Source organism: Pelecanus crispus, chromosome 14 (assembly GCF_030463565.1).
Source record: "Pelecanus crispus isolate bPelCri1 chromosome 14, bPelCri1.pri, whole genome shotgun sequence".
NCBI classification, from domain to species: Eukaryota; Metazoa; Chordata; class Aves; order Pelecaniformes; family Pelecanidae; genus Pelecanus; species Pelecanus crispus.
Window position 1 is genome coordinate 13,800,978 of NC_134656.1, and position 13,875 is coordinate 13,814,852.

At 43.0% G+C, this 13,875-nt stretch overlaps 1 protein-coding gene across 3 annotated transcripts in view; it reads right to left on the reverse strand.

The window, feature by feature from the left end:
* Positions 1 to 465: 465 nt before the first annotated feature.
* SULF2 (sulfatase 2) overlaps positions 466 to 13,875 on the reverse strand; it is a 63,085-nt gene continuing 49,675 nt past the window's right edge. The window contains exons 11-20 of one of the 3 annotated variants that reach the window (XM_075721070.1): positions 11,232 to 11,475; positions 9,285 to 9,381; positions 7,453 to 7,547; positions 4,867 to 4,926; positions 4,256 to 4,425; positions 3,636 to 3,778; positions 3,293 to 3,416; positions 1,929 to 1,950; positions 1,568 to 1,624; positions 466 to 496 (exon numbers count right to left, since the gene is read on the reverse strand). In XM_075721070.1, the coding sequence (XP_075577185.1) occupies positions 466 to 496; positions 1,568 to 1,624; positions 1,929 to 1,950; positions 3,293 to 3,416; positions 3,636 to 3,778; positions 4,256 to 4,425; positions 4,867 to 4,926; positions 7,453 to 7,547; positions 9,285 to 9,381; positions 11,232 to 11,475 (1,043 nt within the window). Of the gene's footprint in view, positions 497 to 1,567; positions 1,625 to 1,928; positions 1,960 to 3,292; positions 3,417 to 3,635; positions 3,779 to 4,255; positions 4,426 to 4,866; positions 4,927 to 7,452; positions 7,548 to 9,284; positions 9,382 to 11,231; positions 11,476 to 13,875 lie in introns of all 3 variants that reach the window. The other 2 variants (XM_075721069.1, XM_075721071.1) reach the window with 2 other exon arrangements.

Sequence of the window (13,875 nt, forward strand, 5' to 3'; positions counted from 1 at the left end):
CTTGGCTTTGAAGTTTTCCCCGTGACATCTGAAGATACAGTTGACCTGAAAAACATTTTAAGTTTACTTCTGCTGCCTTTGCGTACACTTTGCCCCCTGGGATGGCAGTCGTCTTTGGGATGCGGCTGTATTTCCTCTTCTGGCCATCCTGGATCAGTGTTAGTGGTGTCTTCTTGAAGTAAAACGCCTTGTGAAGCAGGTGAGGTATAATCCAAAGCAAAAAGCAGGTACAATAGTGGATTTCAGAGACCTGTGGTTCTGACGGCATTTCCCATAATTTCACTGCATCTATTTAATTCACTCACCAGTGCAAACGTTCTATCTATTTCAGCCTCAAAGTTTATCCAGTCCTCCAGGCTAACGTTATAATCCTTTCTGAAGTCATACACGTTTTCATTTAGTCTGTACATGGATTCAAGTTCTGGCCAGTGTGTATCCTCATGGAGGTGCAGCAGTTGGGGCAGGTTAGCCCTCCCAGCCTTCCCACAGTTGGCCTCTTTAAAATAAAAGAAACAGCATTTAGCGTATAACATTCTAGAAAGTTAGAAGGTATTTTTAATGGTTCCGTGCAGGAAAAAAACAATTGAAACACTGTGGACCACCTATAAAAATGCAGCAGGTATATCACAGAAAAAAATCCAACCCTGTCTGAAACTTCACAAAACTTGTATCTCATTAATTCGAGCTTCATTTTGGTTCTAAAGCCAGTCTTGGATCTCTTCAGCTAGGAATAAAAAATACTACCTTTAAATGAGCAAATCCTCTTGGGTGAGTCGAGAATGCCAGACTGCCTATTAAGGTACTTGTACATATTTTTTCACTGCACAGTTTGAGAGCACCTTACGATTTTTAATGAGCTGAAGTCTCAACCTTCTGTTGAGGGGAGATTCAGAGACCGTGACTGGCATGGCAAAGGTAGCTACTTCTCATGTCTTTGAATTTGTATCTCACCTTCGGGCTCTGGCAAGTTGAGAACTGAGTATCATCAAGTTTTAAAGGGCAGTTAAGTAAGCAAAAAGCAATCTTAGATTTTTAGTATAATGTCAGAATAAAACAAATGCACAGATTGGTCTTGTAGTCTACTTTCTGTTCTAACTTTTTGTGCTCCCAACACATGAGGCTGTGGTTGGGCAAATAGCAAGAAAATACACGACACACTCTGAGAAATTACAGTCAATTTTGTTCTTTCTGGATGGTGTGGAAGACCACTAGGTAGCCGCTACAAGTTTAAAAATTTAGACAAAACCAACATAATGGTCTCTAATTTTTAGTGGCAGTTAACCAGAATTGGTTTGTTCAACTGGGCATCCACCTTTGCTCAAGTTTGACGTTGCCTTGACCTTAATGCTCCTAGATTCCCAGAAAGCACGTGCCGAGCTTTTGTACAGCAGTGGTTGTCTGTAGCGATGGCAGTATCGTATTTCTTGTGTAATTTAGAGGACTTCCCACTTAAACATTCCATGAGAATAGATGATGATGATGATGTTAAAAAGGGTGTTGCATGCAAAAAGACAAGTGAAGGAAAGAAAGGTAAGGAAAAGCTTTTCGTGAACTGCTCCCAACTCACAGTGACTTGGCAGATGATGGTCTCTTCACATCTGGCCACTTTCGACGCTGAAACTGCCTAATTTTCAAGCAGCAAAAGGAGAAAAAAAGTTAACCATCACCAAGAAAACCACCAGCACTACAGTCTGAAAGATGAGGAAGGAAGAGAGTTCAGCCTGAATTTTGACCACAAAGATTAGAACATGCTGGAACACTGAAACAGAAATAGCTCCAGTATTTCAAAGCAACTGGGATGGAAAAATCTGGCAGACGCCATTCCAGGCAGTGACTGTTCACGTGGTTCCCAATCCCACACTCCTGACTCCTTTAGCATGAAGGTAGTACTTCAGAAAAATAATTTAACTATTTTTTTTAAAACGTACCTGTACTGCTCGTAGCTTCCATCTTTAAGTCCTAGATGAGGAAAAAAAAACACCAATGTTACTAACTATTGCCTGCAACAGAGTAAGGTATCGGGTAAGGCACAATCTAAAAAAAAGACCTAAGACTATGAACAGATTAATGCGTATTGCCATCCATCTTAACTGGAGCTGTTATTTTCATATTTAATCCCTTACTCTAAGTAAAAGAGGTTGTAAATTGGGGTAGTTATCTTTCTTTGAAACTTTTCTGTAAGTGTCCTTCAGTGGTGTATTTAAATGCCAAAACCTGTTGATTTCAAAATGTACAGCTCTGTGTGGTGCACGTACTAAATAAGACCCGAATTGGTATTTTGGGCTTGAGTGGACTCGGGTAGATAACAGTATTTTTGGGGTGGGGGTCTTCAAGCTCTAAAGGCTATACATTTTTTAAAAATAGCATTTCTTATGTCAACTTAATTGTACTAAGGGGTAAAAGAAATGCAATGTAAAAAGAAGAAATACAAGTAGCTGTACCTTTTGGTTTGCTATCATCATTAAACGTAAAAAAAATCACAGGCAGTATAAAAAACAGATCCATTGAGTAGACCCAGAGAAAACATAAGGGGTAGGAAATGATGAAACTAACCTAGAACAAGAGTGGAGACCCATTTTGCTTTTGGGAATTTAAATCCATAGTTACAAGAGCACGTCTTTCGGTAGCATAACGCAGCCCTTCTTAGATGGGCGTTATTTCACAACTACCTTGCAGTAACACAAGTAGGGGAAAACTGATCAGCTTAAGCACTAGCAACCTTTTTGAAGTTAAAGTTATTTTTAAGCCAGTTCACCACAAGAGCCTGCCCAAAAGAAGTATTTTGAAAAATTGTGCCTTCAGTTGGAATGCTGAAACTTAATTGCCAAACCAGTCGCCCAGAGAGGTTGTGCAGCCACCATTCTTGGAGGTTTTCAAGACAGGACTGGATAAAACCCCGAGTAACCTGGTCTGGCCTCACAGCTGACCCTGCGTTGAGCAGAAGTTTGGACTGGATGAACTCCCACCTGGAGTCGTCCTCCGAGTCTGTGAGCTTGGAAGCAGCTATTAGGGTATTCTTTCCCCCTTTCGCCAGTCTTGTTCCTTCCTCATCTCCTTCCCCTGCATCTCAGCAATACTCCTCACTATACTATTTAAGTATCATTTTTCATTGATATGACGTAACACAAATTGAACAAATATAAAAATGGGAGCATGCAGCCATCAGCCTCAGCAGGACATTACTAGTATAAATAAATACTAAAGTCCTTTTGACTGATACAAGTTTCACAACGATACGGAAGAGCCCCATTTCTTTTGGGGAGTTTTTGAGTGTAATGGGAGAGGCGCTTACCCAGATCCATGTTCCTAGTTCTTGGATTGCACTGTTTATACCCTTTGCAGCTCCTCAGTTCCATGAGCTGGACGTGCAGTTGATTGAGAACGTCTCTATCTAGCGTATTCACCGCATTAATTAGCTGCAATAAACAGGGGTTCTTGTTAGTAACTACTGCTCTGTAGTTTGGTACCTTTCATACATGGAACACATGCTGTTTATTTGTAACGGAAAGAAGCCAACTCGTACTACGTTCAAAGATTTAGGCCTCATCTACATCCTGCAGCAATACCGCGCTATTTCAATTTATCATCGGTAAGGCACGATGATGTATTTCTAGAGCTGTTCTATGATCAGGTACCTGATATGGATCGGTATTGAGATCAAAATACTCCAAAAATCCAGTAGCAAATTCACAAAACAGGAAGTTGTGGGTCTCGTTGATTGTCCTCAAACACCAGTACGTGTTGTTGTTGGCACTGGTACAGGCACAGAAAGGGCCCACTGCAAATTGAAGAGTTAGAAAGACATCAGCACTGTTTATTACTTTCTGTTTCTGGTACTACTTTATTCACAGACAGTTACTCTGTCTGACTGCCAAGCTTTAAAGCAGAGAATGCCTTCCAGCATCAGCCTCTTGTTCTACGCGTACCTAACCCACACGACATGGCTAATTTAAGCACCATCTCGGCTAGTTGCTTCTGTCTGCTCTGGTTGGGAAACGTTCCAGCTGGTGAGATGCTGCACATAACTCTACTGTACACAGTATCTGCGGGTTTTTATTTGCAGTTGGTTTTGGGTTTAACTCCCTTGTCTTTTGGGCGAGGATAATGCCAACACTGAAACAGAGATTATTTAGTACGAGGAAGGCTGCGTGGCTTTGGCGACAGAACGGATGATATCGCTGACTTCTAGTACCCGGAGTCCAGCCCAGCCGAGCCAGTGCCCGCCTACCTACTCCTCAGTTTCAAGTATCCTTACGTGTCCACAGGGGAGCAGTTTGCCAGTGTTGGTTGTCATGGGTGAAGCAGGTCAGACCAGGCATGCTGCATGTGTCGTTATTTTTTATTCTCTTAAGCAATTTGCGCAGTTTCTTCTTCCGTCTTTGCTCTCGAAGCAGCCACAGCCTGTCTTTCTCCTGTAGGGTTTTCCTGCACACATGAAACAGTAGGGTCATGCAGACTCTGTTATACTTGAAAACACCTAAAAAAAATGAAGCAGCTAATAAAATAAGCTGCTTTGAGGGAATGAAATAATGGGTATTTTTTAATTATTAAATGGCTTCTCTTCCAGATGCCTCTGGATATAACTCTTTGCAGTTCAACATCACTGAAAAAAAAAAGTGAAGCCAAAGGGGTTTATAGGCTTGCCTGCAGTCTGTGACCTGACATTTCCCAAACCAGGAACCCTCTCTCAAATTTACAAGCATTTCAATACGGGCTTAGTTCCTTGCCCAGGTGTCTGCGTGTTTATTCTTTTTAATACAGGATAAATGAAATACTGCTACTTTTGCTTAGTTTGTAACTGGTGTGCATGGACCCAACGTTAACGTCTTTGCATTTCCTCTTCCAAAGGAACAGGCCTTCACTTACTTGAAAGGATGAAGACTGGATCCCTTGTGCCTCAGTTTGCTTTTGTGTTTTGAATGGTAACTGGAAAATAAAACCAGCATTGTTGATGAGCAACAGAAAGACAATCGCTCCTCCTGATAGCATGCTTCCCGACTGGATCTGAAGCAGATTTAATCCTGTGTCACTTCTCCCCTTCAATTTAGTCCTGTATGTGGTGAATGCAAAGCAGCCTTGCTAGATGGGGCCAGGCACCTCAGAGCCTTGTTGTGCCTCTTGCTTTCCTGGGATCACGCGTGCACCGTGACATGGGTGCTCTGACACTGTGTTGCACAACGTACCCAGATTATTCCAGCTACAATTTTCAATGTTACTTGTCATTGGTTCTTGTTTCCCTACATGGGGCAGATAAAATCAATAGACTTATAATTCAATTACAACATTTTTTCAACGGAATATTCACTAATCTGTTCAGATGATGACAAGCATAGACCTCCTTCCTTCTGAATGAAATAATTTAAATACCAGTTGTACTTTGCAGGGCTGGTTTTTTCCTCCATTGTTACTAGCCAGAAGTTCCAGGAAAACTTTACCAAGATGCATGGAACTGTCCCAGCAATAGCAGTGTCTCACATGCTCTGAGATATGGAGGGTGACACACGCATTCTAGCTGGGTGGCTCTACTGAAAACTCCAGAAACTCACAAGATTTTGCAGAAATTTCATTTCTGTGTAGTTTGCAAAGTTAAAAAAAGACAAAACAGCCATAGTCAATGGCAGTGTTTTCTGACTGATAAAGCTACTATCCACACAAATCAGCAAAGGCAAACTAGAAGTTCGATAAATGTTATTTTCTAAGCAGTGCATCGGAATTTAGCTGACAGCTGAAAATTCCCTTCAAAACAAATCTTCTAAATTATTAATGCTAATGGGAGCTTTAATAAATGTAATCCTTACAGAAAATCAACAAAATAAAATTACTAAAGAACTACCTATCTTCAGTCAATTTTTTTATCTTGCACAGACACTGGGTATTTCATTAACTAATCCTAAACGCTAAATCCTGATTCGATGCAATTCTGCAAACACTGAAACAGATGTAACTCACGTGATTAACTTATTGATTTCAGTGGGATTATTCATCTGAATAATGCTATGCACAATACAAGTGCTTCCTATATTGGGCCTGAAAAATATAACATTCTTTACATTTACTATAACACATTCACTAATAAAAATAACTTCATCGTTACAGTATACAGTAAATAAACTCAGTTGCTAACATCAGTTTGGAAAGCAGTGGAATATGAAATAATACGAACTTTGGGGGGATCTGCCATTTAGACTGACACTGATTTCATTTTTAAACACTCGTTGCCATGGGTTCCATGGATGGGTTGACACAACCCAAGCAATTGGTGTTCTCCATATTTTAGTCATCCGCTGCTGAAGCTGCATTGCAGAACCCACCCGGGCCACGATGACCGCGCACCCACGTCTGGAGCACGCTGCGCCTCCAAGGCTTTAGGTGTTATGCTCAAAACCTCATTCCGTTACACCCACGAGACAGAGACTTTCATCCGTACCCTCTCTTAGAGGCTACTGAGTTAAAGCTGCTTTAGCCACAGATAACGGCACGGCTGCCCTGTGGTTTTGAGTCCATCCAAGTGCGGCTTTTTTGGCGATACGTGTACCGCTGCTGGCGGCGGGCTCACAGCAGCCTCAGAGATTGCTCTGTGATCACTATGAGCAGGAGCAGCTGCTCCTCGTTTCGGAACAGCTTTCTCAGGGGCAAATTCTGTTTGATTTTGAAAGATTTTCTGCTGTGCTTTTTTTGCAGAGCAAGAGCTTGCTTGCTCCCCAGAAGGATCCAGGTGTGCTTGAACCTTCCATGCAATCCGTAGGCAGTTGGCAAATATTTGGCTATATGAGAAACCAGCTATGCAGAGACCTTAATGCATAATCACTATTTGAGCAGTTGCACTTAAAACTCACAAATCATCTGCACCGGGGGACAAAAAGATCTGGGGCACTAAGTCGGCGGTGGTTACAAAAATACAGTTACTCTGCACCAGCCGTTAAATTCCTGCTTCTCCCTCCTGGCATAACTGCGAAATATTGCAGTGATTGCTTCCTATGAGATAATCCATCCAGCCTTGAAGAAAATGAACGGGAAGAAACGCTCTCATCTCTCACCCTATTATTCCATATACTTTACACGTTATTCTTTTTAAAATGGATTTGTGTAACACTGCACCATACTGACAATTTGCCCTCGCGCAAAGCAATTTTTCAGAAAAAAGCCTACGGCTTAAAACATTAAGCTCTGGTGTCTAACAGCAGCATCTTCAGCCCAAGAGCATAACTAACTGGTTTGCGAGCCGTGTTACGCGTCCGGTTACGTCACCACCGCCCGACACAGAGGCGATTACCCTCCTGCCTGGCAGAAGGTGGGCCCTGTGCTCCTGCAGCGGTCCAACCGCCCCAGGTGTTACACAGGAGCGCAGTAAGTAGGCAGCCACTTAAAACAGGTTCTCATCTCTCCCGTGAAGACACAAATCAGCTACAGCTGCACACCACGAATCCTTACTCTGAAGTGCACAAGAAATACCTGATCTTGTTACAGTCACACTCTTCAGGTCGCTTCTTCTTCAGATGACCTCTCACCTCCCTCAGGTTTTTTATTTTATTTTGCAAAGTTTCAATCTAAAAAAAAGTAAAGATACAAGTTAAAAAAATGCAGCATGATTTAGTCTTGATTCTAACCTTCTCAAACCCATTCTATTGTCACCAAACGCTTCCTTTTCACCTTCTGCCATGACTCCCACCACTAACAAGTGCTTTCAGATTATCTACCTTTCCAAAAAGAAACTACAGCAGGAGGAAGGCTCGCGGTGCGGTTTGCCTGCTTCCGTTACTGAATGTGACAGCGGGATGCGGCGTGGGGGAAGGGGGGGCACAGAGCTGCAGGCAGCCAGCCACTCCTGGCTCCATTCTGATCTCTCCTCTTGTGCCCTACAGCACATTTGCAAGGGGAGAAGGTTACTCAAAGGAAAATGAAGCCCTTAAATTTCAGCCTGTTATGAACCTGAAAGGGGATGGGCAGGGAGTGCTCTGGAGTCCCCTCTTCAGAGCTTCTGACAAAGAAAAGCAGCAAGGCTCCGGCATTTTGCATGGCAGCCTTTAGCAACGTCCGGCCACATGGGATATGGATTAGCAGTTAATTGTGCCACCCACACGGTTTATTTTTAACTGCCTGGTTTTTTTCAGTAAATGAAACTCCTGCTTTTGTTCAGCCGAGCTCACACACAGCGTGGCCTGTCTCCACTCAGACGGGTATTACAGGCTTCTACCTCGGTTCTTTACACAGCAGAAAAAACCCAGGTAAGCCAGTGTGAACCACAAAGTCACTGCAAAGCTGCCCTTAGACATCAGTGACCATAAGTCTACTGGAAGCACGCGGCTGCTGAAGCACAGGCAGGACAGAGCGTTCAAGAAAAATACACAACGAATCCAGCCCTGCGACCCTAAATCAGAAGCACAACAGGATAGGAGCGAGCTCTCATTTTGGCACTCCGTGTAGCCTACATTTTCTGAAGAAAAAAGAATTAGAAGAGTATGGCGATATTGAAATTGCCCTTTTTTAATCCTAGCAGAGCTAGTAAGATTTTCAGTATCTATCTGCCTTGCTACGTGTCAATCTGTACCATAAAAGGCATCCAACAAGTTCTTTGCTGTGAAGTCATGTAATCTGGTAAGAGATTACAAAAGGTCCTTTCTTTATGCTTCTCTTTGGCATTTTTTCCACCATTATCTGGTCCTTAGAAGACTGCCTCTTTCATACACAACATGCATCAAGGGTTTGAGCTTGTATTCTTCAATATTAGTGACAAAAATGTCAGATTAAATTTTATAGGCAAATTTCATAGGGCAAATTATCTCCAGGTGCTTCATATGCACAAGCCTAAGGAAAATTAATTCAATTGCAAAGTGCAAGGGTTAAACAGAAGCAAGCAAAATAAATAATTCTAGAAACTAATGAAGCTCACTTCTGCTTGGGCTTATGTTTGACAGCTGAAGGCATCTTTTTGAGAGGTACATTGGGGAGCAGGGCTGATAAGATGTGAAAAAGATCCAGATGAAATTTTTCCCAGGATGGGGACACTTCTCTCATTTGTCTCATAAGGCTTATGACATTTCTCAGCTGGCGTTGCAGTTTTCTCCTCCACTCAGCATCTTGTCTTCACAAACTTGTAATAACTTTATTATCTCTCAAATACCTGTTCTGAAATCAGCCAGCAAGTTCAAAAGGTTCCAGGGAGAGACACAGATACCCAGAGGCAGATAACAAAGTCACAAACAAAGTCAGCAGGATCCTATCAGCCCACAGAAAACCATGCTAAAAACACACACTGAAAATGCATGACGGATAACATCACTGACCTCGTGGTCAATATGAAGTTTATGGTCCTTCCAAGCTTGCAGTGACCTGTACAGATCCGTGTCGCACTGAACGGTGTCATTCTCCAGGATATAGCACCTTGGCACGGGAAAGCAAACGATGTTTATTGTTGTGGATACACTCATACAGAGCAATGCAAACAGCTGGTTTTAATAACACAGCTCCAGGACAGATGAGAAGCCAGATTGGAAATGACACGCAGAATTCAAAAAACCAGTGTTCATTCAAGAGGAGAAGAGCGTGCAGCCAGGAAAGAAGTTTGGGTTGGAGTTGCCATGGAAATTTTTCAGAAGTAGAAAAATTCATGGAGAATATTCCTATCAAGCAGAACCTGTTGAATGCTTAATTTCTGTATGTAAATTGTGCTGCACAGAGTGCTGGCTTATTCATTAGGCTGTCTACATAAATAATCTCTACTAACTAGCAAGCACAGAAAGCGTTACTCAGAAGCAATTTCCCAATGCATAATTAAGTGATACAGGGGTAGGGGCAAGGATAAAGTATTTCTTTATAAGATGTATTACTACACCATAAAGAAGGGGGGGGAGGGAGAAACAAAAACATTTTGCTGTTTTCTACAAAAGGGATAAAATTTTTCAAAGACATCTCCCTGGCTTCAAAGGCAAAATACCCTCTGAAAATTGTAAGTGCTTATGTTTCACTAACCTCTAATGCAATCCAGATTTTAAAATTCTTTCAAAAACAACCAAACAACAAAAAAGCTTGACAGATTTACCCGAGAAGTTTATTAGGAATCAACAAATACCATGGTACTAATTTCTGAATGCTTGTTTAAATTAAAGCTGAGTATTTTCAATGCTCCTTTATGTTCTTTTAACCACCTCATGCATGTTGTCCCACTGCCTTCTTTTCTGCAAGTGTTCCTGGGGACTCCTCAGGAATTATGTGCAACCTTCCTGACAGTTCCTTGTATGGATTTGGGATTCACCCAGTAAGGCAGCAAAAATCAATTTAACTTGTTCAGAAGAAAAGCACAAATGGTGATTTATGGGCCCTGAACATTCACGAGAGCTGGGGTAAGAGGGCACAATCCTCTGATGTCAGCCTAGCTACGTTTCCTCGTATTAGCGAGTCTCTAACCCTGTAAACAGAAGTCAAATGGAAACAACTGATTTCAACAGCCGCTAACTGGCTCATGCACGTTTACACGAGCTAGTCATTAAACAATTTAATGCACGTAGTCAATAATAATTGGTGGATTTCCTGATAATTCACAAGCACAAATGGTGACTAAACTAATTAAGTACAGTGGAAGATACATCGTCAGACCCTAGCCTTGCACACTGAGGAAAAGATTTTTAGCTATTCAAGTGCCCAGACAACTCCCTCACCTCTCTCTCAATATGCTCCATTTCCCAATACTCCCGGTCCATCCAACTTCATTCATAATACAGGTGCTCCCTTCCTAGCACGGGCTACAGAAAGCTCCGAGAGGCTGCCTCCTCCCTTAGGAGTGGTTTGGTGTTTGAAATACAAAGCCACCACTGACACGAAGCCAGGTCGTGCTCCAGTTAGAGCCTTCGGTCTTCAGCCAGGCCAGGTCACCCGCTGCACACTCAGATTTCCAGGGGTAGAGCCTTTCCTGGTTTCACCTAGGTGTACACACAACGGTTGCAAATAGTTTTGCTTGTCCTCGCTGGAAACGTGCCCTGATCAGTGATTACTGTCCCCAAAGTGCAGGAGACATAAAAACACTGCTTTAGTTCTTCGGTAGCTTCATGGGCCTCTGCACATGACAAAACTAAAACCAAACCGAAAGCTGTCGTACAGATGAGAGTAAGAATTTCAGTGAAGCTAGAGTGGGTATCCAAAAGGGACACAATATGCTTATCACGAGTTAACACACCCACTTATTTAAAGCAGCCACTTGAGCAGCAAAAGCTTTGAGAAGTACCCCGCGCGCTCACCTGTGCGTCACTTTTATGAGGTTAGGGGCTGTATACTCCGCAATGCCACCGGTGCCGCTGTATTCCCCCATGTCTTTATCTTCCTCCTCACGAAGAACAGCCCTCTGCATCTTGTGCCGCTTGGTGATGTTTCTGGGTAAGACGGGTTGGTATCCATCCTCTAAACCCAAGTTATAAATGGCTCCATTCAGCTCAACAGATACAGAACGGATGGAGCGATTCCGGACATAGCTTGGTTTGTATTCTGCATGGAAAAGGAAGGGAAAGGATTAAGAGGGGGAGAAACAGCACGGTACAATTTGGTCCTCTTCGTGGTTCTTGGGAGAAAAAAACCAGCCCATACTGTGACATTTGCAATTAACTGGATGACAAACGGTGTTTGCTCATTACCTTTTGCATGGGTAGATGGATACCTTGAGGCAGCAGACGGAGGGCAGATATAACGCAAACGCACAAGGATGGCAGAGGGAAGGAAAATGTTCTTGTCCAGTCCCACGTTGAGAGCAAACAGCTCATCAAAGAGACTCGGCTCTTCCTGCCAGGAGTCACCAGATGGCAGTAAGACCTTGAAAACGAACCCCGGCAGTTCCCGACAGCAAGGCCTTGGGTCACCCTTACAGACTGGTTCTCTGCTGTTTTCTACCGTCCACCGTGCAACGCTCCACTGCTAGGATTCCTGCAACGCTTCCCTGAAGTTGTCCCAAGTATTCCCAGTGGTTAACCCGAGCCTTTTCTTAATTCTATGCTCGTTCTTCAGGGTAAGATGCTTGATTTTTTTCAGGCGGGACTAATATCTGAATCTACTTTTATCCACATCTAATTCTTTTCTTTGCAATTATTTTCCTGATGTGCAGACCAGTCAGTGAGTTTCTACAGGAAGCACCACCTTCCAGTGCTGTGCACTCCCTCAGACTTTGCTTCTGCATTTACAGCCCAAAGGCAAAATGAAACATTTGCTACGAATTGTAACTACGCAGTATGAGATTCACATTGATCTTTTCACCATTAGTGCTTTCCAAAGTTCTCCGTCCCAGCCCAGATCCCCAGAGGTCCTCTTCTGTTTGGTCTGGAATGGCACAAATATATCCTAGTTATGGAGTCTAAATCCATATCTGAACTTCCCTACTGGGTGATGGGGTCCATCTCTGACGATATTTCCTGCTCACCGCCAACGACTGCTGAGGGTCACTCGTTACACTAAGCATAATCATCTCATTCCTTGAGAAAAAAGTACAACCTAAGCACCATAGCCTCTCTTCTCCTCCCTGCTGAGTGCCTGAGTCTTTGCTCTGTACGTGACGCTTAGACTCATCTAAGACATTACTGGAAACAATCGAGTCCCTTGGCTCCTCTGGTCACCTCTCCTTTACACAGAGCCAAAACACATCTCAAGAACGGGACTTCCTTCTGCAATCTGATAAGGGGAAAACTCAACCAATGTGCCAAATGAGAAGACCGATCTTTCTTGCTATCCCAAGCTCCACAGAGAAACCAACTTTCTCTATGGGATGATCTCCACAGTGAAACAGTCAGGGGGAAAAAAAAAAACCCGAGTGGGAGGTAGAACAACCAAAATTGACAAATATTCATGTCAATTGGCATGCTTTGGCATTAACGCAGAGTGACTTTTTTCAGAAGCCTTACATAAATTCCAAACGGATCGCAAAGTCTCAAAAGGCATTTTTGCAGACTGTGGGAAGAGAAATTAACATCTCCTCCCACCTGAAACTGGTCCAAGCACTATATTCTTGTCAGCGCCACACACAGAAAGTAGCATACCAGCTGGATTGTCTGGCTTTGCACATTTTCCACCTGTGGTTCAAAGTTTATTACTGATATTAAGCCAGGTGAGTCACTGCCGAAGGGAAAAAAAAACCCACCCCAAAAGACCAACCCTGTTTCAGGCACCCAGTCGGGAAACGTTTGACTACATGAGAAGGAAACTCCCATCTTTTCAGAAATAGAAGTTCCAAAAAGCTACACCCTAACAATTATATTCAAAGTATAAACTCCCATTGCTTTAATTGTTCCCTCATTTCATCTTGTTAAGCTCAGCCAACTAACAATTTACCTTCCTTCCAAGCCTAATATGCCAATCCAGCATGTTGGACCTCAGCAGATCGCTGCAGGGAACTGTCGTCTACACACGTCCCTGAAGGATTGGAAGCCAGGAGTTACTCCTCCCTTGCAGCCAAACTAACCCAGCCTTACAACGAACAAATTGGTCTGGAGTGAGACTGCTCGTAAAGGACTTGTATCGCTTTACTGCAACGTGCTATCCACAGTGCTGACTCAGCGCTATGATTAATACCAAACTCCATTATTTTCAGAGGAAGTGGTTAGAATATTGAATAGGATCAATATTCATCTGTGCTGTGCTCTCCCACCTGCAAAGTGCACCGCAGGCATAAATACCAACGTCTAATTACTTATTAGTCGATCCTCCCCCAGGATTAAGTTTTACTCTCCAATTCATTTACCTGTGTATGCAACCCACAAACAAAGTCGATCTAGGGCTGTTAAATATTTGGCCCAGAACACCTCTTCAAGTTATTAAAGTTTGGCTTTGGTAAGTTCTGTGAGTCCCGATGCCTCTCTTCCTTTGGTCTCACAGAAGCCAGCTGTCTTACAGATGGTATGGCTG